General features: G+C 40.7%; 2 protein-coding genes across 2 annotated transcripts; one reads left to right on the top strand and one right to left on the bottom strand.

Moving 5' to 3' along the window:
* Nucleotides 1–927: 927 nt before the first annotated feature.
* Nucleotides 928–17,492, top strand: LOC114616285 (peroxisome biogenesis factor 1; the record flags this gene model as incomplete). The annotated part of the gene is made up of 13 exons (XM_028761776.1): nucleotides 928–1,098; nucleotides 2,591–2,745; nucleotides 4,046–4,235; nucleotides 4,540–4,706; nucleotides 6,053–6,187; nucleotides 7,698–7,762; nucleotides 9,229–9,371; nucleotides 9,449–9,552; nucleotides 11,002–11,178; nucleotides 13,084–13,314; nucleotides 14,813–15,010; nucleotides 15,298–15,428; nucleotides 17,000–17,492. Coding segments are annotated over 13 exons (1,952 nt in total), but the record flags the coding sequence as incomplete, so codon positions are not given.
* A 1,912-nt stretch (nucleotides 17,493–19,404) lies between these two features.
* LOC114616286 (GATA zinc finger domain-containing protein 1-like) lies at nucleotides 19,405–21,937 on the bottom strand. Its single transcript, XM_028761778.1, has 2 exons — nucleotides 21,690–21,937; nucleotides 19,405–19,719 (listed from the first exon to the last, which is right to left on the bottom strand). The coding sequence occupies exons 1-2, from the start codon at nucleotides 21,928–21,930 to the stop codon at nucleotides 19,529–19,531; spliced, it is 432 nt and encodes a 143-aa protein (XP_028617611.1). The 5' UTR covers nucleotides 21,931–21,937; the 3' UTR covers nucleotides 19,405–19,528.
* Between the last annotated feature and the right edge of the window lie 1,989 nt (nucleotides 21,938–23,926).

Genomic DNA, 23,926 nt, shown 5'->3' on the forward strand with positions numbered 1-23,926 from the left:
GGGGGTTGATATTTCAAGACAGGGCTTCTCTGTGTAGCCCTGGCTGTCCCAGAACTCACTCTGTAGACCAGGCTGGCCTCGAACTCTCAGAAATCCACCTGCCTCTACCTCCCAGGTGCTGGGATTAGAGATATATGTCACCACTGCCCGGTGTGTTTTTAAAATCTAGCATTTGTGTTATTATCTAGTTAAAACACGAGGCTGGAACAGTTTTACTTTGAACAAGTGACTTTCTTCTGGGTTTCCGCTAACACCCTGCTCCTGGCTAGCCTTTGTAGCTCATGTGTTTTCCTAGTGCAAAATAAGAAAGGAAGAAGTAACTTTGTATAGATGTATGAAATTCCCAAAGAACAAATAAAAAATATATTTTAAAGCCAGATAAAGATAGCTTTTGAAAACTCATTATTTCATTTGCTACAAAGGACCTTTTAATCTTCTTTGAGGCCCCATGGGAAAAAATTTAATTTAGAGCTAAGTATCAGGAAACTTTTGCATTAGATTACAGATCTGTAAACTTTCCATCTTTTGAAAATTAAAACTTTGTACCACACATGGAGCAATCTTGAATCAAATGTATCATAGAAATTAGGGTGTGCAGGCAACTGCTAGGGCCTGATTCAGATCTCGACTCCTCAGTCTAGTGTGTGTTTTTACATCCTATTTAGTTCACAACTGTAAGCTGTCTGCAACTCTGGAGTGTGACTGAGTGCATGCAGACATGATTCAGAGTAGCATATTCTCCTTTGTGGTACAGTTTGGCATTTTGAGTCCTTGGCAACTTAGGAGTATCAAAAGTTTTTGATTGGTGTATTAATAAAACATGGGTTTAAGTTTTACAGATTAATATTGAGTTCTTCTAGTGCTTTCAAGAGGAGCCTAAACTTCCCACACTTGAAATACCATTGAACCCACATTTTCTGTGTCTAGGAAAAAGGCTTGAAAGCATACAAAAAGCCCTCGAGGTGGCTTTCTCGGAGGCGGCCTGGAGGCAGCCATCTGTTGTTCTGCTGGATGACCTGGACCTCATTGCTGGACTGCCAAGTGTCCCAGAGCATGAGCACAGCCCTGAAGTGGTGCAGAGCCAGCGGCTTGCACATGGTAATGGTCCTCCACTGGGTTGGGAGCTTTTACATTTGTCAGTCAATATTTTTCATTTTAATGGTGAATCGATTTTTTACGTTTTTAATTAGTTTTATTTATTTATTACTTGTCCATTTGCTGGGGGTGGCGGCTGTAATGCCTGGGTGAACAGATGGAGGTCAGAGGACCTTTTTCAGGAGTCTCTTCTCTCCTTCCACCAAGTGGGTCCTGGAGATTGGCCTAAGATTGCCAGGCTTGGTGGCACATGGCTTTACCTGCTGAGCCATCTCGCTGGCCCTAAGTCTTCCACTTTAAGGGAATAAGGTATATGCCTATTGTGTGTTCCTTTGGGTGCATGGTAGCCTTCTCCAGCTCTGTGTTAGGAAATGGCAGAGCAAGAACAGAGACATCCCCTGACTTCATGACTGGCCTTCTCACTCTACATCACTTCTGGAAGCTGTTCTGTTACAGACTTCCTCTCGCTTCTGGTTCATTGGCAGGTACTGGTTGAATACATCTTTGTATTCAGCCTTCTCAAAGTCCAGGAGAGGAAAGGAAGCAACTTCAGTGCAGAATAGCGGTAATAATGGTGGCTTCTCTGTAGGATGCAGTTTCTGGGAGAGGGTGTGCCCTGAGAGTTCATGAGGTATCTCCTGGTTTCATAAGTGAGTAAACGGAAAGTGACAAGTATGTGGGGCAACTTGAAGGCGGCAAGACGCATGGTCTTAGAGGAATGAGCATCTAACCTAAAAGATAGTGTGGTGGGCTACAAGGGTTGCCGGAAGGCTTCCAGAGATGCTGGTAACTGAACCGAGTTTTAATGGAAAGGTGAAAATTAACAGGCAGCAAAATATGTACAGTTCACAGGGAGAGGCGCTGAGGCACAAGAGATTATACCATGTGGAGGAATATGCCTCTGACTGTAGCTTACAGTGTGAAGACAGACCTGGTGGGGAGGGAGGGCTTCAAGGACTCACAGGATTGCCTCATGAGTCTGGAGAGCTGAAGTCAACCAAAATATAGCAAGAGTAGCTTCCGTTAGATTAACTAGAGTTGATCTCACAGGAAGGCTGCAGCTCTCTGGATCAGGACTCAGATAAATTACTAATGCTTATTTCAGTTCTAATCTCCTCAGCTAAACTTTGCTAAGCCTTGAATAGAAAGAGATTATCCAGGAAGTGTTAGAAACACAGCCTGTTCTGTTAATAACCATGATAGTATGGACATTTACCATCCTTCTAGAATATTCACTTCTAAGATGTCAAAAAAATAGACATTTTGGATTCATTTACCTTATAAGATCCAGGAGTACGGAACCTCAGTAGACATGTTCTGAGTTTACAGGACCTCCTACACTTCTGTTTCACTCACCATCAGTGACTGGGTTTTAACCATGGAGCTGTTCCATCTTATAGCTTGAAGTTAAGTTATTAGCATTTTAATAAATATGGAGGTTTAAATTGTCATGATTTTTTTCCCCTGAGCTTTATGCTATTTTACATCATTTTAGCTTTGCACGGTATTATCAAAGAGCTTGTTTCTATGGGAAGTTTGGTCGCGCTCGTTGCCACGAGCCAGCTCCAGCACTCGCTCCACCCTTCACTTGTATCTGCTCAAGGAACCCACATGTTTCAGTGCATGCAGCACATCCAGCCTCCCAGTCAGGTAAGTCACTACTCAGAAAGGTTATCACAAATATTCCTTTCCTTAGGAACTGCTTTTATTTTTATAGTTGCTGCTTCTAGGAGATTGTGTAGATATTTAAGGGCAACAAGTGCAGTTTGAGAGCACAGATTATAATTTATAATCATCTAAAATGTTATGTACTTGCTAAGGACATGGCTTTCTTAAAGTTAGTATTTTTTCTAAATGAGGATGAAATGAAAACGAGACATCTTTTAACAATTTGATGACTCCCTCTGGGACGTGATGCTCACCAAGCATTTGGTGACCATGAGCAGGGGAAGGATTCTCAGACTGAGAAGCACACTGGAGACACGTAAGAATTTTGTTTAAGATTCTTGCCTAGTTCTACCTTAACTATTGAGACTCTTTGCCCTTTACCTGTTATTGAGAAAGCAGGAGTATTGCCCTGTTACTCTGTGTCACAGCGGCTTGGTGATAAAAGCTTGCCTAGTATGTGCAAGGGCCCTGGGTTCAGTACTCAGCAGTGATATTGGCTGTCTTATTAAGGTCACTGCTGTTGTGATAAAGCACCATGACCTAAAGCAACTTGAGGAGGAAAGGGTTAATCTCACTCAGTTCCATACAAAGTAGTGACAGCAGGAACTCACAAGCCGAGGACCTGCAGGCCTGAGCTGGTACGCAGACCAGGGAGGGTGCTGTTTATTGGCTTGTTCCCATGACTTGCACGTGACTGCTCAGCTTGCTTTCTTATACAACCAGGACCACCAACCCAGGGATGGCAGCACCTAGAATGGGCTGGGTCCTCCCACATTCATCACTAAGTAAGAGAATGCCCTACAGGCTTCTTGACAGCTTGATGTTATTATGGAGGTGTTTTCTTGCCCAAGGTTCCTTCCTCTCTGATGACTCTAGCTTGTATAAAGTTGACATAAAACTATCCTACATATTGGTTATTGAATATGTTTTTAGAAATGTTATAGCAACGAAAACAAACAAAAAACCTCTTAAGAATCAGAATGTTACTTAAAATACTCCTTATTGGAGAAAGAAATGGTAGTCTTGTATCAGTGTGGTTGTTTTTGAAAATTTACTGAGAAATGCTTGAAGTATAATTTTAGACAAGACTGCACCATGTAGTGTGGGTGCCTAGAAGTCTATACAACCCTAACTTGTATAAATGCATTCTGTGATGTTCACATAACGATAAAATTGCCTGGTGAGGCTTTTCTCTGATTATATTCCCATTGCTAAGTGACATATAACTCGTGAAATGTACTCTTGAGAAATTAATAATCTGAATTTTGTGTTTTTTCTTAAGGAACAGAGATGTGAAATTCTGCATAGTGTTGTGAAGCATAAGCTGGGCTGTGACATAAGCGAGTCCCCGGACGTGGATCTGCAGCGCATAGCTAAGGAGACAGAAGCCTTTGTGGCCCGAGACCTTACGGTTCTCGTGGACCGAGCCATACACTCTTCTCTGTCTCGCCAGCCTGGCTCCACCCGGGAAGGTATGTGTGCAACCCTGCCCTTCTTTCTCTTGTGGGAATAGTCAGAGCACAGCAAGGATTGTATACATTTGGCTTCATAGGATATTTGTGTAGGAGTCTGGCATTTCCAGCCAATATGACAACATATTTTAAAAATGAATTGGTCTTGGAGGTACATGCCTTTAATCCCATCACCCAGGAGGCAGAGGCAGAGGCACGCTGATCTCTTTGACTTTGAGGCTAGCTAGGGCTACCTAGTGAGATCTCATCTAAAATTTTGGAAAAAAAAAAGAAAGAAAAAGCACTTTTGTTTATTTTTAAACAGAATTGACTTTAACAACATCAGACTTCCAAAAGGCTCTCCATGGATTTCTTCCTGCTTCTCTGCGAAATGTCAACCTACATAAACCTAGAGACCTGGGCTGGGACACGATTGGTGGGTTACATGAAGTTCGGCAGATACTCATGGATACTATCCAGTTACCAGCCAAGGTAAGATAAAACACATGGACACACATGAACAGAGTACTGATGGCCAGGAGAAACCCTGAACCATTGGCTATGGCTTTATATATTAGCTCATCCAGTTTCCAATCGATTGACAAGTATTTACCGAATTATCAAACAAAACACGATTTTGGTATTTTCTTGGCTTGTAAATGTAAATCCATTTTGGCATGAATATCTTAACTCTGTTTTGCTTAAGTCGCTCAGATTTGCTAAAGCACAGTGATCCATCTGCTGAGATTTCAACAGTAGCAGGTAGGAATGGTGTAGGACAGGTGGAATATGCAGACTTTTGGACTCTGGAACTTGTCCTAGAAAGGCAGAGTTGACAGGTAGTATGAGCTAGGTCAATGGGAAGATAAGGGCTGCAGGTAGAATCTAGGGCACAGTGTGTTGAATCAGGAAGACTGAGAAATGAGGGCAGTTGTGTGAGATCCAGGAGTCATGCAAAGTATGGAAATGATTAAGGATTTTGGGTTGCTTGTGGTGGTCAGCAACTCTTGTCAGGGCCTGGGATGTGTTGAGTACAGCACAGAACCTTAGGTTCACGCCTATGGGAAGAGAAATTGCCATAGAATTACTAGCCAGCAACATCATGACCTCAAATGAGGAGTCTGGGCACCAGGCATCAATACCCAAATATCTGGAGGCCTCTCCAGTTAGTGTATGTAGAATGTAGAAGCGAGGTTGGAATTTCGTCACTAGATAACTCGCAGAGGCTTGCTCAAGAGAAGAGGCAAGGATACTGCTGATTGTAGCTGATATTTAGTTAATGTCAGATGGGATTTTGTGCTCTGGGCAGCTGGTTATTTAAAAAGCTGGTAATTTAAAAAGAATTAATCACTCGTTTAGCAGGGAGAGGCATGACTGTCTATAACCATAACATGTGCTTCCTCTGTGTCTCTTTGATGCAGTACTTGAATGTATCAGCTATCAGAATTTAACCATACAAGCTGTAGTATGCTTGCTGGAAGACTGGACATTTGGCCTCTGTTTTCCTAACAGTACCTTTATCACACTTTAAAAAGGAAGACTGGTTTAGTTCTCTATAGCTCAGTGGCTGTGCCTTGCCCAGCTTTCCTACCAACAAAACAAAACAAAACTCAGTGAAGCAGAAGGATGTTCTGATGCCCTGACACGACACATGCTTCCTTTGTACACATGCATTCCTTGGACTCCGTTATTTCCAATAAGGGTTTCCTTTTCTGCTTCTGTGTTCTTATTAATAAAGGGAGGTGGCAGTTATCAGCATCCAGATACTTTCTGTACACTGTGTCTGTGCAGTCTCTGTTTAGATTTTTGCTCTTTGCCATACTTTTACTATTTTTCAGTACCCAGAATTATTTGCAAACTTACCCATACGACAGCGGACGGGAATACTGCTTTACGGTCCTCCTGGGACAGGAAAAACTTTACTTGCTGGGGTAGTTGCGAGAGAGAGTGGAATGAATTTTATTAGTATTAAGGTATGTATGCACCTGCCTTCCTCCCTTGTGTTTTTAACTGAGTCAAACTTATGTAACATCCACTTAGCCATTTGAGTGTCGAGGTCATTGGCACTGTAGTGCACTCACAAAGCTCCAAGCCTTCTCCCTCCCATTCTGAAAGCTCTTGGATTCTGTTTTTGTGCCCTCTCTTCTCATTCCTTAGCAGCCATTACTTCTGTGTCTGTGGATTTTGTATGCTAGAAATCAGGCCATATGTGCCCCTCCGTGTCTAGCTTCTTCTACTCAGTATGCTTCTAGTTGTGTGTGTTAATACCTTCATCCCTTTTGTGGCAGAAGTGCGTTCCATTGCTTACCTGGGCCACGCTTTACTTAGACATTCACTGTTCCTGGGAACACTTGGGTTGTTTCACCTTTGGGCTTTACTACATGTTTTTAACATGAAATTGTTTATTCTGCGTTCATGTTTATGTGTATGGGTGGGCACTCACGTGCCACAGCAAGCATGTCATGGGACAACCTGTAGGAGTTGGTTCTTTTGTGCACCATGTGGTTCCACAGACAAAATTCAAGTTGCCAGGCTTTGTGGCAGGTGCCTGCACCCACTGAGGTACCACCACAGTATTCTACCACGAGGCTCTTATGAATAATGTTATAAATAATATCCATGTGCAAGTTTTCTGTAGACATATGTTCTCATTTCTTTTGGTACATAGTGAGTAGAATCACTGGGTCTTCTGATAAATCCTGCTTAGCTCCTTCAGGAACCCCCATTCCCCCCCTTACCCCCCCCCCAAGTCCTTGCTAGTTCCAGTTATGTTTCTCAGTCGTGGGTTATCTCCTATTTGGAAAGCTAGGGGGAAGAATGATGCATTAATTGGTTTATAGCTGTTAGGAATCCCATGCTGATCCACCTCTCTTTCTCAGTGGCTTTTATATTCTTGTTTAAGGCAAATCACCATCATTGTGAATAGAGTTTTATAAGAGAAAAAGCAAAGTGTATTTAAGGGAAAAGAGGCCTGCAGGAGTAAAGGCCAGTTTTATGGTCCCTTGCTGGCTACCCTTCACCCTCCCTGCTGCATGCAAGCTCCAACGTGGTTTTAGGTACACAGCAAACGAAAGAGTTAACAGTAGAAAGAGATGGTAAACAGACACCCTGATACTGGGCTGGAGGAAGCACAACCTGAAAACACAGTAAGGGGTACGGGGTAGCTGGGGAGGTCACAGTCACAGTGATGTCAGGCAGAGATCTTCAGAAGAGGTATGCTTTGACAAAGATGGGAAGGAAATAAAGCCACAGGCTAGGAGAACATCTGTGACAGTGTTACAGGCAAAGGAAACTAAGGGCAGGGACCAGTTGTGACACTTTAGCCCAGTGCAGTTCATTTGTAAGGTACATCCTCTTATGTAAGAGACATCCATCCACTCAATCGGATCTTAAACGTTCTGTGCTGAATTATGCTTAATCAAAACCCAAGGCCCTGTTTGCTGATAATTAACTTCATCTCTCTGATTTTATTTTACCCTCTAGGGACCAGAGTTACTCAGCAAATACATCGGAGCCAGTGAGCAAGCTGTGCGAGATGTCTTCATCAGGTGGCTTTCATGAGTGATTGTTGTCACTTCCTAATCCTGCTTTTGGACGTATTTTTTGAAGAACAGTATTAAAAACCTATGGTTTATATGAATTATTAACAAATCAAAGGGCAAGCATTTTATTTCAGCAAATACTACCAAAATTAGGCTATTTTAAATGCTAAATTTTGGAGATTATTTTGTATTTACAATAGTAATATTCCTGAAAATAGAATCCTAATTAGTGTTCAAAGAAAGGTCAGAGTAGATCTTCTCTCTCTCTTTGGAGACAAGCTCTCAGTCTATGGGACAGATGAACCTTGAACTCCCAGACCTTCTGCCCCAATTGCTGGGATTAGAAGTATACAGCACCACACTTTGCATTCAAATTAGATTCTTACATGAAGCAAATAGTTATTCCTGATACATGCCTTATGTTTTTTAAGTTTTATGTTCTTGTTTCCCTGCTCCTAACATAGCTCTTAGAAATCAACATACCATCTATCCAGTTTGATTAATGCTTGTATTACTGAATGTACATAAGATAATATATTAATACACAAGAAAATACTTACAGTTGAAATAATTATTCAAGGGCAACAGAATTATGGTAATTTTTTTAAAGTAAAAATTTACTTTGTAATATTCTTCTAAACATTTTATTATATATAGTAAATATATGAATATAATTTGTAAAAAAATAATAAGGTAAAGGTTTATATAAATATCTACTGTGCAATTTAAGAAATAGAGCCTCAAAGAGGGGTTAATATTAAAGTCCATGACTACATATTGACGAAAGGCTAAATTAAAAAAGAAACATTATAATTACAAATATTATATATCTAATAATACCAGTTTTTTCGGAGTGTTCCTATAAAACAATATAAAATACTGAGCTTGCTGTCTGTGAATAGGTTGAAGAATTGAACAGCATTCTTAGAAGCAGAAGCCACTGAGCACACATAAACATGGCCACCATGCACAGGAGAGTTGCTCAGGGGTTCAGAGAGCTTACTGTTGTCCCAGAGAACACACACACAAATTAAGAAATACTAATGGCTACCCATGATAACCTATTGGCTATGATTTGAGTTTTAGTCTGTTACTTATCCACAGGTATGAATCTCCAAACAAATATTTAAGCTCTCAAGAGTCAATTTAGAGAGGAAGATGGGAGGCAAATATGACCAAATACATTGTGTGCATATATGAATTATCAGAGAATTAATAATATAAAAATAAGTAGCAGTGCTATGAACAGAAAACTCAGTTTAAATTTAAATATACAGAAAATAAGGATAATTGCATGTAATTTGCTTATGTACACACACAGTTATGTTATATATTATCTATCGTGTGTGTGTGTGTCTGTGTGCGTGCACGTATGTGTGTGTGTCTGTGTGTGCGCACGTGTGTGTGTGTGTCTGTGTGAAGAGTTTGAAAACTCTGGAGCCCTGATAAAATATAGGATTTTCCCCCCTCAGAGCACAGGCTGCAAAGCCCTGCATTCTTTTCTTTGATGAGTTTGAATCCATCGCTCCTCGAAGAGGACATGACAACACAGGGGTTACAGACCGAGTAGTCAACCAGTTGCTGACACAGTTAGACGGAGTAGAAGGCTTACAGGGTAAATCACTGTTCATGCAAAAACACAATAGAAAAGAAACTACTAAATGATCATGCTAAAAGTATTTTTTCCCTCAGGAGTTTATGTGTTGGCTGCTACTAGTCGTCCTGATTTGATCGACCCTGCCCTGTTGCGGCCTGGCCGACTGGATAAATGTGTATACTGCCCTCCTCCAGATCAGGTGACAAAATTCTGGAGCATCCACAGATGCTCTCCTCTAGCTGATGTCACACTCTTTGCTTGTGAGCTTTACTTGGTCATGTGGTACCAATTGTCCTAAGAAGATAGCTTTGTCCTTAGAGAATAGCTTTGAAGCTTGGTGGTGGTGGTGGTGGTGGTGGTGGTGGTGGTGGTGGAGGTGGTGGAGGAGGTGGTGGAGGAGGTGGTGGTGGTGGTGGTGCATGCCTTTAACCCCATACTCAGGAGACAAGGGTAGGGGCAGGGGCAGGAGCAAGGGCAGGCAGATCTCTGTGAAGTAGAGGCCAGCCTGATCTACAGAGCGAGTTCTAGTACAGCCAAGGCTACACAATGAAACCGTATCTCAACAAACACAAAAGAAGACAGCTTTGCAAGTGAAGCCTTTGTTCACTGTTTGCTCAAAGCATACAAGACACTGGGTCAGATGTGGTACTTTCAGTGCCCTCCTGTTTCAGGAATGGCTGTATAGATCTATAGGAGAAAATCAGGAAACCTAAAAAGTGTCCTTTGTGATCTCACACTCCATATACTGTAAGAAGCCTCCAGTTCAGAATCAAGCAAGTGGGCCAGTGAGCATGTGGCCAGGTCACATGGAGAAATCTGTTCAACTCTTCTTGTCTTGCTCTGCCAATCCTTTCTCCCAAGTGTAGAAAGTAATAAATAATGAAAGAGAATGGCCCAAAAGTCAAAGTCTTTAGGCCATGTGTGCTTGTTTCTTAATGATTCTCCTGTGTTGGCACACTTGTCCAAATCTAGGAGACAACCACAGTACGTGTATTCACATTGAATAGTTACAAATGTTGGCTTTTGGGTTTCTTTAAGAAACACAGAAATAGGAATATGTTTTCATTTTAATCTCAAGTGTGGGGACGTGGGGCTGCTTCAGATTGTTACAGCAGCTGTGATTTGCCTCATGCTCTAGCAGGGGCATGGTTTTGCCAGCTGCAGATAGTTTCTACAATTGTGTGATGTTTGGAATTCTGGGGGCTTTTCAGAGGGTACATAAATGCTAGGGCCCCTGAGAGTTTGTTGGTTAGTTTGTTAAATAGTCACGTGAGAAGAAGAAGAGGTGGAGGAGGAGGAGGAAATTAGATATCCTGTCATTGAAGATTAAACTTGCCCCCAAGGAACTTGGTGCCCCTAAGCATCGGGAAGTCACCCCCTTTCCTCTCTATCCTTTTTTCTTTTATCTAGTGTTAGGGGGTTAACAGGGTAGAGAAAGGTGGAAGAAAACCCCCACAAAGTAGCAAAGGCTATACCTATGTCTTTTAGGGATCCAGTTCTAAGAAAGATGATTTACTTCTAGTACAAACTGCTTGGAAAGCTTAGCTTGTTAGACATGTCAATTCATGAAAAATGCCTTAGGGAATCACAGTTTACAGTAACAGCTAATTTTTTTGTGTGTTTAGTAAGTTAGTTTTTCTTCCTTCAGGTGTCTCGTCTTGAGATTTTAACTGTCCTCAGCAAGTCTCTAGCTCTGGCAGACGACGTGGACCTTCAGCACGTGGCGTCTGTCACTGAGTCCTTCACTGGAGCAGATCTGAAAGCTCTGCTGTACAACGCACAGCTGGAGGCCCTGCAGGGACGGCTGCTGCCCAGTGGGCTCCATGTGAGTGGCATGGGAAGGCTGTCGGGCGGTCACTGAGGGAAAGAGCACTTCACTGATAGACTATGTAGAATCTTTCATTTGCCTGTTGTAAATAGTCCAAAATTGGAATGTGGGATTTGCAGAGAATTTTAATTATGAAGATTTGGTATCTGTTTCCCTAATATTACCATAATATTAACAAACTATTTGGTATTAGAAAGATTATTTAGAGTGAAGTAGTGTGAATTCGTGTAAGTAGAAGAATAACTCAGGTTTTCAGCTCTGCTATGCTTGTAACGGGTACTACTCGTGGCGTCTCTGCATGACTCAAGGCCCCTCTCGTATCCTGTCGTCCTTCAGCCATCTTACTCCCAACTACAGGATGATCTTTATCTAGCTGGAGTTTTCTATATCCCAGCCCTAGAATCAGCATTTTCTGTTAACGATGGCGTTTTATTTCCAATTATTGCAGTAGATAATTTACATTATAGACTTTGCCTATTTTTCTAAGAAGCTTTACTATATATTTCCCTCCACTGATTTTGGTTGGAAATTTCTGCAAGTCCTAAATTTGTTAACTAGTTCCTAGTGTGTAGGGAGGACACAGGGATGACCGTGTACATGGCAGTCAATGAGCAGCCGGGGGTGGCACACCTCAAGCACCCCTCCCTTTCTGAGACAGAGCCTCTCACTGGGCTGACCCTGGTGGGCTTGCTGTCCAGGGAGCATCTCGGTCATACCTGTCTCAGTGCCAGCACTGACGCCAGACCCACACTGTGGTTCCCCAGGGTTCTACACGGGCTCTGGGGGTTAGAATCAGCACTTCTCCCCACAGTCAAGCTTTGCTATTTAGCAAGCCATTGTTGTGGCTGTTTATTTTTGCTTTTTATGGTACTAGGGACTGAACTAGGACCTAACACATGCTAGACAAACTCTGTACGACTAAGCTACATCCCTAGCCCCAAGATTTCTATTAGAATAAAATGGCAAAAGGTACCTTGGCAGGCTGGAGCCAAAAACGCCACAAGTTAGATCATGCAACAGATCACAGGCAAGAGATTTATTGGGAGAGGAGGGAAGAGTGAAAGGCCAACTTGGAGTGGGGACATGAGAGACAGACAGAATGAGCAAGGTGATAGGGAACAAGAGATGAGGAAGAGAGAGGGAGAGATGGGGGAGGGGAGGGAGAGGGAGAAGGAGGGGGGGAGAGAGAGAGAGAGAGAGAGAGACACACACACACACACACACACAGACACAGACACCAGGGCCTTTTTATGTGCGGACCCTGGCCTTTGGCCTTGGCAGGTGATGACATGAGCTGCTGCAGCTGAGACACTGAAAGGCAGCTTGATGGAGCGCCAATGTACACGTTTCTTCTTTCTGAATCCTTAGTTCATTTGAATGCTTTACAATTGTGTACACACACACACACATATACTCTAATATGGTTGATAAAATTTCACAGTAAAAACAGAGATGAGTGAAAGGTAGAGATGAAGAAATAAAACCTAGATTCTAAGTTCTAGTTTTGTTGTCATTGGGATAGTCAGTGGGTTTTCTTCATGTTAAACCTCCTTTGTGGTAACAGAGACATTTGTACTGTGTAAGGCTGGGCATGTAGAGTACCTAGATGCATAAAGCTCAGAATGCATCCCTCAGCACCAGGGAAATCAGCCATAAGCACCTGAAGTCCTAAGAATCATAAAATCAAGGTGCTCCTAAGCTACACAGCAGGTCTAAGGCAGGTGTGGGCTACACAGCATCCTGTCTCATACAAACAATTTCAGTGCATCTCTCAGTCCAGAGGATTAAGAGCTTCCTTAGAAGTACGAGCTTCCCACTCTGCTCAGTGGAGTGATGTCTGCTGCTGTTTCTAGTTACGGAGTATTTAAGTCTTACAACTGGCACTCTTTCTGTGTAATTTAGGATGGAGGCTCCAGCTCTGATAGTGACCTAAGTCTGTCTTCAATGGTCTTTCTTAACCACAGCAGTGGTTCCGACGACTCAGCTGGAGACGGAGAGTGTGGCTTAGAGCAATCCCTTGTTTCTCTCGAGATGTCTGAGATCCTTCCAGATGAATCAAAATTCAATATGTACCGGCTCTACTTTGGAAGCTCATATGAATCAGAACTTGGAAATGGAACCTCTTCTGACTTGGTACCTTGTGCATGTATCCTTGTGTGGCTCAGATACATAAAGCTCTAGGTTGATGTGATACTGGACTGGGATGGGTCTCCTAACCTGCCCCACATAGCCTATGGTTGGTTGGTCTGCAATAAAGGTAGTTTTGTTTTTTCAATTACGCCAATCAGTCATTTTTAGTTTTTGTTAAACTTTTACAACAAGAGCCAGGAGCAAGGGGGCTGGTTCCATAGGGACCTGGTGTGCTTCCCTCTTGTGGTCACTTGGGAGTTTTTCTCCCCATGAGTGATTTTAAACCCTCTTTACTGTGAGAAGATCTATTTAATGTTAAATATAAACTTTATTGTCATGAAGTACTTCTGGATATTAGGAAATTTGCTGCAATAATGTCTAAAATTCATAAAACCCACAAATGATGCCTATTTGTGAGTCTTCTTATGGAAAGCATGAAAAGAAGTAATAACATGTATCAAACAAGGACAATTTAAATATGGGCAACATCGTTTTTCTCTTTAGTTAAAATATATGCTCACTCAAATTAATAGTGGCTTACTATTTTTAATATGTAACATTATATATATATGTTTCTAAAAAAAGTAAAAATACCTACTTTTCTGAGGTCTTATTTTTTATAAATTTCTGTTTTCTACTTTTTAACTTCTCTCTAGAAATACCTGGGAACATTAGCATAAGTATTTTCTAGGGACTAGAGAAAGAGCTAGGAAGATCTCTGACAGTGAAGTGCTTGGCACAGACAGAGGCATGGCCTGAGCTCTGATTCCCAGGACCCAAGACAGACAGATAGCTGGACAGTGCCATGTATCCGTAATCCCAGGCTGGGGAGGCACAGACAGGAGGATCACTGAGGTTTGCTGCCAGACAGTCTAGACATCACTGAGCTCCAGGTCAGAGTCTATCTCAAAAAATAAGGTGCAAAGCAATTGAGAAAGACACCTCACATTGACTCCTGGCCTCCACACATGCTTACACACACACACGCGCGCACACACGCACACGCACACTGAAGAGTAAGGCTCATTTTGAACCTGTCCTTGCCATCAGTGTAATAAGTTTGAGTATCAAAATAGTAAAAGAAAGTAAACCTTTATATTATGGATGGTGGTTTGTTTTGCTATGGAGATCTTACACCATAGGTATCAGTGAACTTACTGTCTTTTAAACTTGCTTAACTTTAGTGAATAAAATATAAACTTACCTAAGGTTATTGTTTGAGGGATATAGCTTCTGAGAGTCTGCCTGTATTCCTACCAAGTAGACTGAGCAGCATCAAGCAGACATGAATTTGGAAGGGAAAGTGAAGGAATATGGCAGGAGAGGGAGGCCAGGAAGTGGGATGGATTTGATAAAAATACGTATATGCATGTGTAATATATTTTAAGTAATAAATTTTAAAGAGAAAACAAAGTTTTCATTTTTTATCTTCAGTGAACATGGCTCTTTGTTTCCCTCTCTTCTTTCCCATCTCTTTCTTCTGTCTTTACCCATCATGCAGAGCTCACACTGTCTGTCAGCACCAAGCTCCGGGACTCAGGATTTACCTGCTGCTCCTGGGAAAGACCCATTGTTTACACCACATCCTGTGTTCAGGACACCTTCCCAAGAAGGCTGCCAAGACCTTACACAGGAACAGAGAGACCAGCTGAGGGCAGATGTTAGCATCATCAAAGGCCGATACCGGAGCCAGAGTGGAGTATGGCCCTTTCCCTTCCTCTTACAACTTTTACAAGTTGCTTTTCCTTTTTTGACATGTTTCTTTGGGTTTTAACTGAGCCATATTTATAAGCAAAGTGCTGAAGCACAGTGACCCAGCCCACTGACAGTCCTTGCTCTGTGATTGTCTTAAGAGAGAAAATGTATGCTTTACAGGAAAAAACTTTTCAAGAAATAACACGGGGACTGCCACTTTATCTTTTGGGACTGCCACTTTATCTCTTGAATTCCTAAGTTGACATCTGCTTAATCTGCTTTTTATTTAAGGAGGATGAATCCCTTAACCAGCCTGGACCAATCAAAACCAGTTTTGCTATTAGCCAGGCACATTTAATGACTGCGCTTGCCCACACAAGACCATCCATTAGTGAAGACGAAGGGAAGGAATTTGCTGAGCTGTAAGTAACCATAAGAAACATGTTGTTCACTTCAGTTCTGAATTGTTTACATGTTTTTTAAATTTGGAAGCTAATTTAAAGCTATATATGGTGAACTGGGGCTGTAAATGAGTGACAGAGGATGTGCCTGGGATATGTGAGACCCTGGATCATCATTCCCATAACCAAAAAAGATATTGTAGTAACTATGCACTTAGACTTTCCTTAATTAATGTGTTAGTCTATGAGTTATAGTATAGTGAACTAATTTTAGAAAATGAACAGGACAATGAATAATGGTGTAATTAATTCGATTTAGTTTATAATATTTATTAAAAATATACTGGTTCTAGATGAGCATGGTGGTGTACCTTTAATTCCAGCACTTAAGAGACAGAGGCAGGTGGAGGCCGGCCTGGTATGGATATTGAGTTCCAGGACAGGCAGGGCTATATCTCAAATACATATGTGTGTGTATTATTTATTTATATAGTTATATGATGTGTGTGTGTGTGTATATATATATATATATACACTGTTATATATGTGTGTGTGTTTGTGTGTGTGCTGGTTTTGTCCTTAAGATGATTTACAGTTTAGTAGTGTCAACGTTTACTTAGAATCTTTCTTACCTATAGAAAGGTTATACTTTGGCTACTTTTCATGGTGGACTAGCCACCCTTCCATGTTAGTGATTCAACATAACTCAAAAAGTTTGTTCCTGGTTTTGTCTAAGAGTAAATACTTCAATTCTTGCTCAACTTTGCTGTTCTTTAGAGGGAAGTGCACATATATCAGCAATGTGGTTTTATTGTACAAATACCAAAAAACAAAGATAAGGAAGAGTAGGAAACAGAAATTTCCTTACTCTCATGTGACTGTGTGTACTTACATTTTTAAAGTAAGAGTGCTTTACCTATGCTGGTAGGCCACTGTCCCCTTTAAACCATCTGTTCATCTTAAACACTGTGTGACATACATTGTGCAGGTGGCCACTTTGTTGTGTTCAATGCCAGTTTTTTAGTAGATTTCTGTGACAGTGTCCATGTTTTGACATTTACATACCTCAAGGTGCTCACTGCTATTCTGTAAGCAGCTTGAAGTGTTTGCCCTTCTTTCATGAGCTCACCGAGGTGAAGACAGAAGCACTGCATCATAGGGCACTAACAGTTGTAAGGCTTTGAGAATACGTTGCCAACTTGCTCTAGTGTCTAGTGTGTCCTGCACTGCAGAACACATACCAGATCTCAAACCCTCCCACAGCTCAGTGCCCACTGTTCTAACCATGGCCAATATGACTGCAGAGATACTATGTACTGTTTAGCAATTTCCTTGTCTTTGAATAAAACTACACAGGTTATAATTTTCATATTGGTTTTGTCATTTGTATTTTCTCCTAATATACTGTTTAGTTTCTTTTTTCTACTAGACTAAAACTTGGAAAAATTATTTTTAAGAAATTTTTAATTTTCTCTATAATTTTCCAAGTTATTTCCCTTTTATTTCTTAAAATATAAAGCTATTTAAAGAGTCTACTATCTTTATTTTGTAATTAGAAAGTATTATTCATTAATATCATCTTTCTTTTTAAGGTATGAAAACTTTCAAAATCCAAAGAAGAGAAAAAATCAAAGTGGAACCATGTTTCGAACTGGACAGAAAGTAACTTTAGCATAAATGTACTTCTGATTTTTCTAGTTTGTTTGCTCTGATGGTCTGTCCCTAAGTTGTAACTATAAAAATGATGTAAAAATTTTAATTTAATAAATTTGGTTAATCTATAAAATCACAGAATGCTAAATGCTCAGGGCAATCTGAGGTTAACAGTGCAGACAAGTCCTGGATGAATTACGTCAGTGGTGGAGCTCATTCTCTTAGAGGGAAGCATTTCTCCGCACTCACAGGCCCAGTTACTGTTTTTCTGGCTTTTGGCAGATTGTATGCCTTGCAACTTCTTGACTGTTTTGGAAAAAGATACATTCTATTGCCTTCTTTTTTTAAAAAAAAAAATCAGAACATGACATTTACACATAATTCAAATAAATTTAATCCCTTCAACCAAAGCCTGATAAGGCTCTTGATCCAGCCCCCAGTCCAGAATCTTTGATTTTATCTTGATATTCTCATAATCCGTGAACTAACTTGTAAAGTATGCCACGATCAACACAAACAGTATCTCTAATATCTAGTAATTGGCTTTGGAAAAGGAAGACAGAGGAAGTAAATTAAAATATATAGGTGTGTGAGACTGCATGTGGGTGGGTACACACGCAGAATGCCTGCCTGTCTGCAGTCTTGATAACTAACTGGCTGCCAGGTCTCAGAAAACTTTCTGTGTCTTCCTTTTGGATGCTGCCGCAGTTTACAGCTTGCCTGCCCTGCAGTTTTTCTTTTAAACTCTAATACGTCCTCCCTCAGTTTCTCCAGTTCTAGTATTAGGGTTGTGGTTTTGGTTCACAGCATATATGAAATCTGCTGTGCCTTGTAGGACAGCAGACTCCCAGAGTTGTCTCCACTAAGTCAGTGGGCCCAGGGTCACCATTTAAACTAAATCCTGTGAACTCCCTAGGTAGGACTATGTTATTCTTCACTGTAAGGTGAATCATGTAACCAAAAGATTGATGTTTCTATTTAACACCATCTTGGGGGAAGCATCCCATTTCCTTTTTAAGTAGTTTAAGTTAAATTTTAAAATCCAAAATAAACCCATGGTGAAAATAATTTTCAATCAAAAACTGGAATATTAGTGTTTAAAAAATCTTTTCCAATAATATTTACAATGAACTTTATTACCTTATATAAGCACGAAGATGCTTTTCCCCAACCTTGGGACTAAAGAAAAAGAGTAAAAGAGTTCTGATGAAAATCATTAAGATCATGTGAAATTCTCATAAATTCCTACAGCTAAAAATGTCTGTCTGGATAGATCAGGACAGAGGCCCACTTCCCGCCATCATGTGACCAAACTGCACTTGAAGCCTATATGACAGGGTTTCCCAAGCCAAAAGCACACCATCCAAGCTCTCAGCTCATGGTTTGAGTTTGAGTCTTTTGACTATCAAAACTAAAACTTTCAGTCACTTTTGAGATAGCCAGTCACCAGTCCCTGTCTTAGCAACAGCCAGGCCACCTTCACAGAGGCTGCTGCCTCAGTAGAAGGAGGGGATGTCTGTACTGTATGCAGATAGATCAAAGGCCTGGCTGAAGCAGTCTCACAGAAGCAGCTGATGCTGACAGGCAAAGGCATGGGATGAAAGTGTAAAGAGCCAGGGCTAATCAGTCACCCACCAGCTGCCTTCTGTAGGACTAAAGCAGCAAGGTCTGCTTCTACAGAAGGAAAAAGACTGGGTTTGTAAGACATACTGGCCACATTTTGGTTTAGTTCTTGATCAGAAATCTGAAACTTAAGCCTGGCATGGTGGTGTACACCGTTAGTCCCAACACTTGGAAGGCAGAAGCAGGCAGATCTCTTGAGTCCAATGCCAGTCTGGTCTATAGAATGAGTTCAGGACAGCCAGGACTGCATAGTGAGATCCTGGGTTTAAAAAAAAGGAAGAAAGAAAAAAAATCTAAGAATGTTTTGTGCCTATAAAAATATAATTCATTTTATGAGTTCCTAGAAATAAATTATGAGGAAAAATAGACACTACATGTTTATAATGATATCCCTGGAATCTGCGACTTTGCCTGGGAAAATACACATTAAATTTAGCATTTTACTTCAATTCATTCTTTTTTCACCCTGTGATTTTCTAAGCAACAGGTACTAAGCAAGGTAATATAATTACTGGGTAGTAGTATAAAATTGTTCTCAAGTCATGTTTCCATGTCAGAACTTCATGAAGTATCTGGCATTAACTAGCTATGGTGTAACACCTGTAGTTCAGCACTCAAGGAGGATGAGGCAGGGGGATGTCAAAGTTAAGCCAACCTGGGCTACATATGAGACCATATCTAAAAAAATTAAAGAAAAAAAGTTTTAAAACAGAAAAATGTGTGGCATATCTTGTTATAAGAAAACTGGAAGTCTGGCTTTATTTTGGGACACGTATGTATGTTCTAGGATTAAAACTGAAGCTTTATACCTGCTAAGTAGGGATGCCCCAGGTTTGGTTTTGTAACTACAAGTGGTTGGCAACTGTTTCCTTAATAGTTATTGCAGGAGTAGGTCCAACATGAGTCCATATGTAGCCCTTCTCTGGTTGGGTAGGAACTGTGGGAAATGGTGATGACCTTGACTTGAAATACTCAGAAGGTGCGTGGCAGACAAATTCCAGGTACTCCATCTTCCTTGGAAGATCTTCCTCTGGCCCTAAGGGGCAGCCGGTGAAATAGTAAATACAGTTTTGAACACAGGTGTCATCTTTATAAAATGTTAGCATTCGTAGACACTAAGAAGAAATGCTCTTGTATGACCTACCTGATGTTAGCCTCAGAACATGTGTTTCTCTGAAGTTACACTCCATTATCTCTACTCAACTGACTAAGGAATACAGCATCCTCCCAGAGTGCTCAACTGAGAAAGGGTCCTAAAATATTGAGTATCTATGTAGTTTAAGAAAGGCCTGTAGTGTTCTAAGTACTTTACATATACCCACACTTCGAATCCTCACAACTTCCTCCCAGGGCTCTATTTTTTCCAATTTCACATCTAGGCACACTCAGGAAAGACGGATTAAGGACTGGTGAAGTTCCTTAGCCAGCAGGCAAGGGGGGAGAGGGGCCTATGAATCCAGTAGTCTGGTCCAGAGCTTGTGCTCCGACCTGAACACCATGTGACATCTTCTAGGCAGGGAAGCATCAGGACTTGGAGGATCATGAAAAGGAGTGAGAAAAGAGCCTAGAAACGATTCAGAATATCATGGCCTCTGATGTTCCATACTTACAAACACAGACAACTGTTTGGTCATACCCGACAAGCTTGACAGTGAATGAGAATAACATGGGATGTTAGCTGTCCTCGGGGTTCTCACTAAGAGAAATGTCACTCCCTTTGGGATGCAAAATGAACACATGCCCAATTCAGAAAAAAATAAAAGTACAAAATAACTGAAGGAGACTGAACTTTCAAAATTATATTAGCCGGTCATTTTTTATGAGTCTGTCAAGACTTAGTTGTACTCTATGTTTTGAATACCTTGAAATGATCAACCCAGTACAGTATCCCATTTCTACAATCAACGATTTTTTTTAAAGAATAAGATATCATGTATGCTGTGCAGAAGGATGTATACTGAGAATTTATAGGTTTTAGAAATAATTAGGAAAGTTCTTTTAGAAATTGTTTTTGAGTAATTTTATAGGTCCTCTATATAACCTAGACTCTTGTGTAGTTCTTTTCATACAGTTTATTCTTGGGTCATACAAACACATTCTACCCACGTTAGTGAATACACACTGTTCTAGCCCATAGTAACAAATGACATCCAAATATCAACTATGTAAAATGTCCCTGTATTTCTTACAATGCTCTTTCCTTTTTGTACGTAATGATATTTATGCCTTTTTAAATTCTGGATTGAACTTTGTTCCCAAACCTAATTTCACATGCTGATGGTCTATGTTTATATGGTTATGTGCTGCAGATGGGACCATTACAAAGGGGTAACCCCGTGCAAATAATAGCAAAAGAGTGGGCTCCCTCAATTCCAAATAAAGAACTGCAGGCAACTAAGAAATGCTGAGAGGGAATTGGTCATGGTGTTTCCTCATAGCAACAGTACAGTAACGAAGACGACCCCTATCTCCAAATTGGTTATCTATTACCAAGTGACCAGCCCTGAAGTTGTATGCATAAAGTAATATAAAAAGGACTCAGCAGGTTGTATTCATGAATGTAAGAATATACATTAATATATACAATAATTAAACAATTAACAGTAACAGAAGTAGAACCATAAATTTGAGAAAGAATGGGGTGGGGTACATAAGAGGATCAGAGGAAGAAAAGGAAAAAATATAATTGCATTTTAACTTAAAAAAAATAGTGAGCCCGTCTGATAAGATTGGTGTCCTTCTAAGAGACAACGGAGCACTCTCTCGGTGTGCACACAGAGAACAAAGACCATGGGAGGCAGCAATCAGACAGCCATCTGCAAGCCAGGAAGCAAGGCCTCATCCACGCTCATGGTCCCAGCACCCAGAGCTGACTTCTGACCTTCAGAACAGTCTGTTGCTCAAGCCCCAGTCTGTGACATTTTGCCATGTGACAGCTCTCACAGACTAGCACATTCGTTTATAATGTATTGAAGAATTAACCAAATGTAAGATACTGCACCTTACCGATTATGTATGAAGCAGGATCAAACTGGTCTCTGGGGCTGGCGAGGGTAGGGATGAGCCATGTCAGCGCAGCACTCTTCTCACAATACTGGTCCTGAATAAAGCCCCTGATCTGAGCGTAGTATGGCTTCCCATCTTGCTCGTCAATCACAGAAACGACATCACCAATTTGGTAATATACTCCCTGGGGGAACCAGAGGACAATCTTGTATTTAAAATAGTAACAGATCACAACCTTCATTCATCAGCAAGCAAAATTTCAAAATAGTTAAAAAAAAAAAAAGTCTGATTATCAATGTTTTACATTATGTTGATGTTTGTTTCCCTTCTGAATGAAAAATAATTACATAATACCAATATATGACAACTTAGAACTGGGGAAAATATTTCTGTATATAAATTCTTTGATTCTTAAATCATAAAAGTACTATCTCTACTTCTAAAAGACAGACTTCATTTTTCAGACTGGTTTTGAATTCACAGTGAGACCATGGAAAGTAGACAGGGAGTTTCCCCTAGGTCCTTTACCTGGCACATACATGAGTCCTCTACCCGCGTCTCCGTTATCAGAGTGAGACATTCACAGTGACTGATGAACCTAGACGCCACATCCTGATGACTCCAACATCATACATTCACCTTAGTTATCTTGGTGCTATATAACCCGGGGCTTTGGGACATGTATAATGTGAAGCCACTATGATCATATATATCATTGAGTAGTTCCACTGGCCTAAAAACCCCTACTTTTTTTTTTAACAGTCATTAAACTGTAGAAAAGTTAAATGACTTGTTGCTGAAGTCCACACAAGGCAGAAACTGTCAATTATGTGCCTACATTAACTAGCTCAGTGGTTTTCCTGTACTACCTTAAAAGAAAAATCAGCATTTGCTTGGTGAGACTGGATTCTACACACTGCCCTTTCCGGTTGTCTATTAAAAGAAAATAGATCTGGTAAGTTCAAAAGAAATGATGAAAACCCTTTTAAATTATAACCAGCATTCAGGATGTGTTACCACATCTCCCAGACTCCTTAACAACCATCTCCTCCACGGTCTTCTGTTTTATATTTTCTCAACAATAGAATGACATTCATTTCCTGTTCTACTACATATCCAATTAACTAATCTGTATAATTCCAGTATTGATTCTCCCTATGCTTCTTCCATTATCCATCCCAGGTCCTCCTCCTTGGATCTTGAGATGGAAAAAATTCACCTTTGAATATCCATAATGGTTCATCTTTATGACATGTGAAACTTCCATATAAGTGGGTGCAGTCTTCAACAGGTCCTATGGTCCTCAACTGTAGGAAGTATGTGTGTTTTCCTTGAAGCAAAGCTTTTGTAGCAGCTAAAGGTACTAAGATACATAGAGTTTAACCATAAAAATGATTATGAATACTTCCAGTAGTTGAATGGTGTGATAGAGGAAGAGTTTCTCCTAGTGGATGCTTCTTCATGTGTCTGAGGTGACTCACACCTGGGTCACAATGAATGTAGACTGTTACTGCAGGCTACAGTCTGCTTATACCCATTATCAGCTGGTCCTTTCCTGCCTCTACTACTCCAAAGTTGTTCTAAGTTACCCATCAGATAGTTTGTGTTTGTTATCTGCTATGTTCACAAATGTAGTTTCTCCCAAGTTACAGATAACTGCATTTGGTTTTAACTGGCACTCAGACATATGCTGAATATGAATCACACATATACTATGAAAATAAAACCACAATGCAAAGATAAGGTCTTAGAGAAGTTTCAATGGCATGTATACCTAGCACATGAGGTGTGTTTAAGCAGTCTCCCCTGAACTGTGGAGTTACAATGTAATACGCCAGTCAGTACCTGAAACTCAGACACTGCTACTCTATGCACTCCAAATTTTCCTCCTACATATCCATAATTATCAAAGTTTAATTTATAAATTATAATTTGGGTAAGAGATTATTAGCAATAGCTAGTAATAAACAAAATAATTAGTAATAAAACAGAACAACCAACACTGCAGACAGGGAAAGACTAACAGAAATATCTAACAAACATCACTAAGACACTTATGCCGTTTGTATTTGCTAGCAGCAAAGGAGGTGAACACAGTATGTCAAAAAGACAGGATTGGGAATGGTCACTCTAATGAATGCAGCATGTCAGTGCAGGTACCACAGAGGCCAACGTAGCTGGAGCACAGACAGCTGTGACTGGCTGGATGGAGCTTGTTGGTGTCAGTGCAGGTACCA

This window comes from Grammomys surdaster, unplaced genomic scaffold (assembly GCF_004785775.1).
Source record: "Grammomys surdaster isolate TR1022 unplaced genomic scaffold, NIH_TR_1.0 314545, whole genome shotgun sequence".
Taxonomy (NCBI): domain Eukaryota; kingdom Metazoa; phylum Chordata; class Mammalia; order Rodentia; family Muridae; genus Grammomys; species Grammomys surdaster.

What these genes read in the sequence shown, in the direction of transcription:
- LOC114616286 (XM_028761778.1), bottom strand. Translation starts at nt 21,930, where the DNA reads ATGAAGGTTGTGATCTGTTACTATTTTAAATACAAGATTGTCCTCTGG. An exon ending in TCCTGCTTCATACATAATCG is followed by an intron (nt 19,720 to 21,689) that starts GTAAGGTGCAGT and finishes GCTGCCCCTTAG; the next exon opens with GGCCAGAGGAAGATCTTCCA.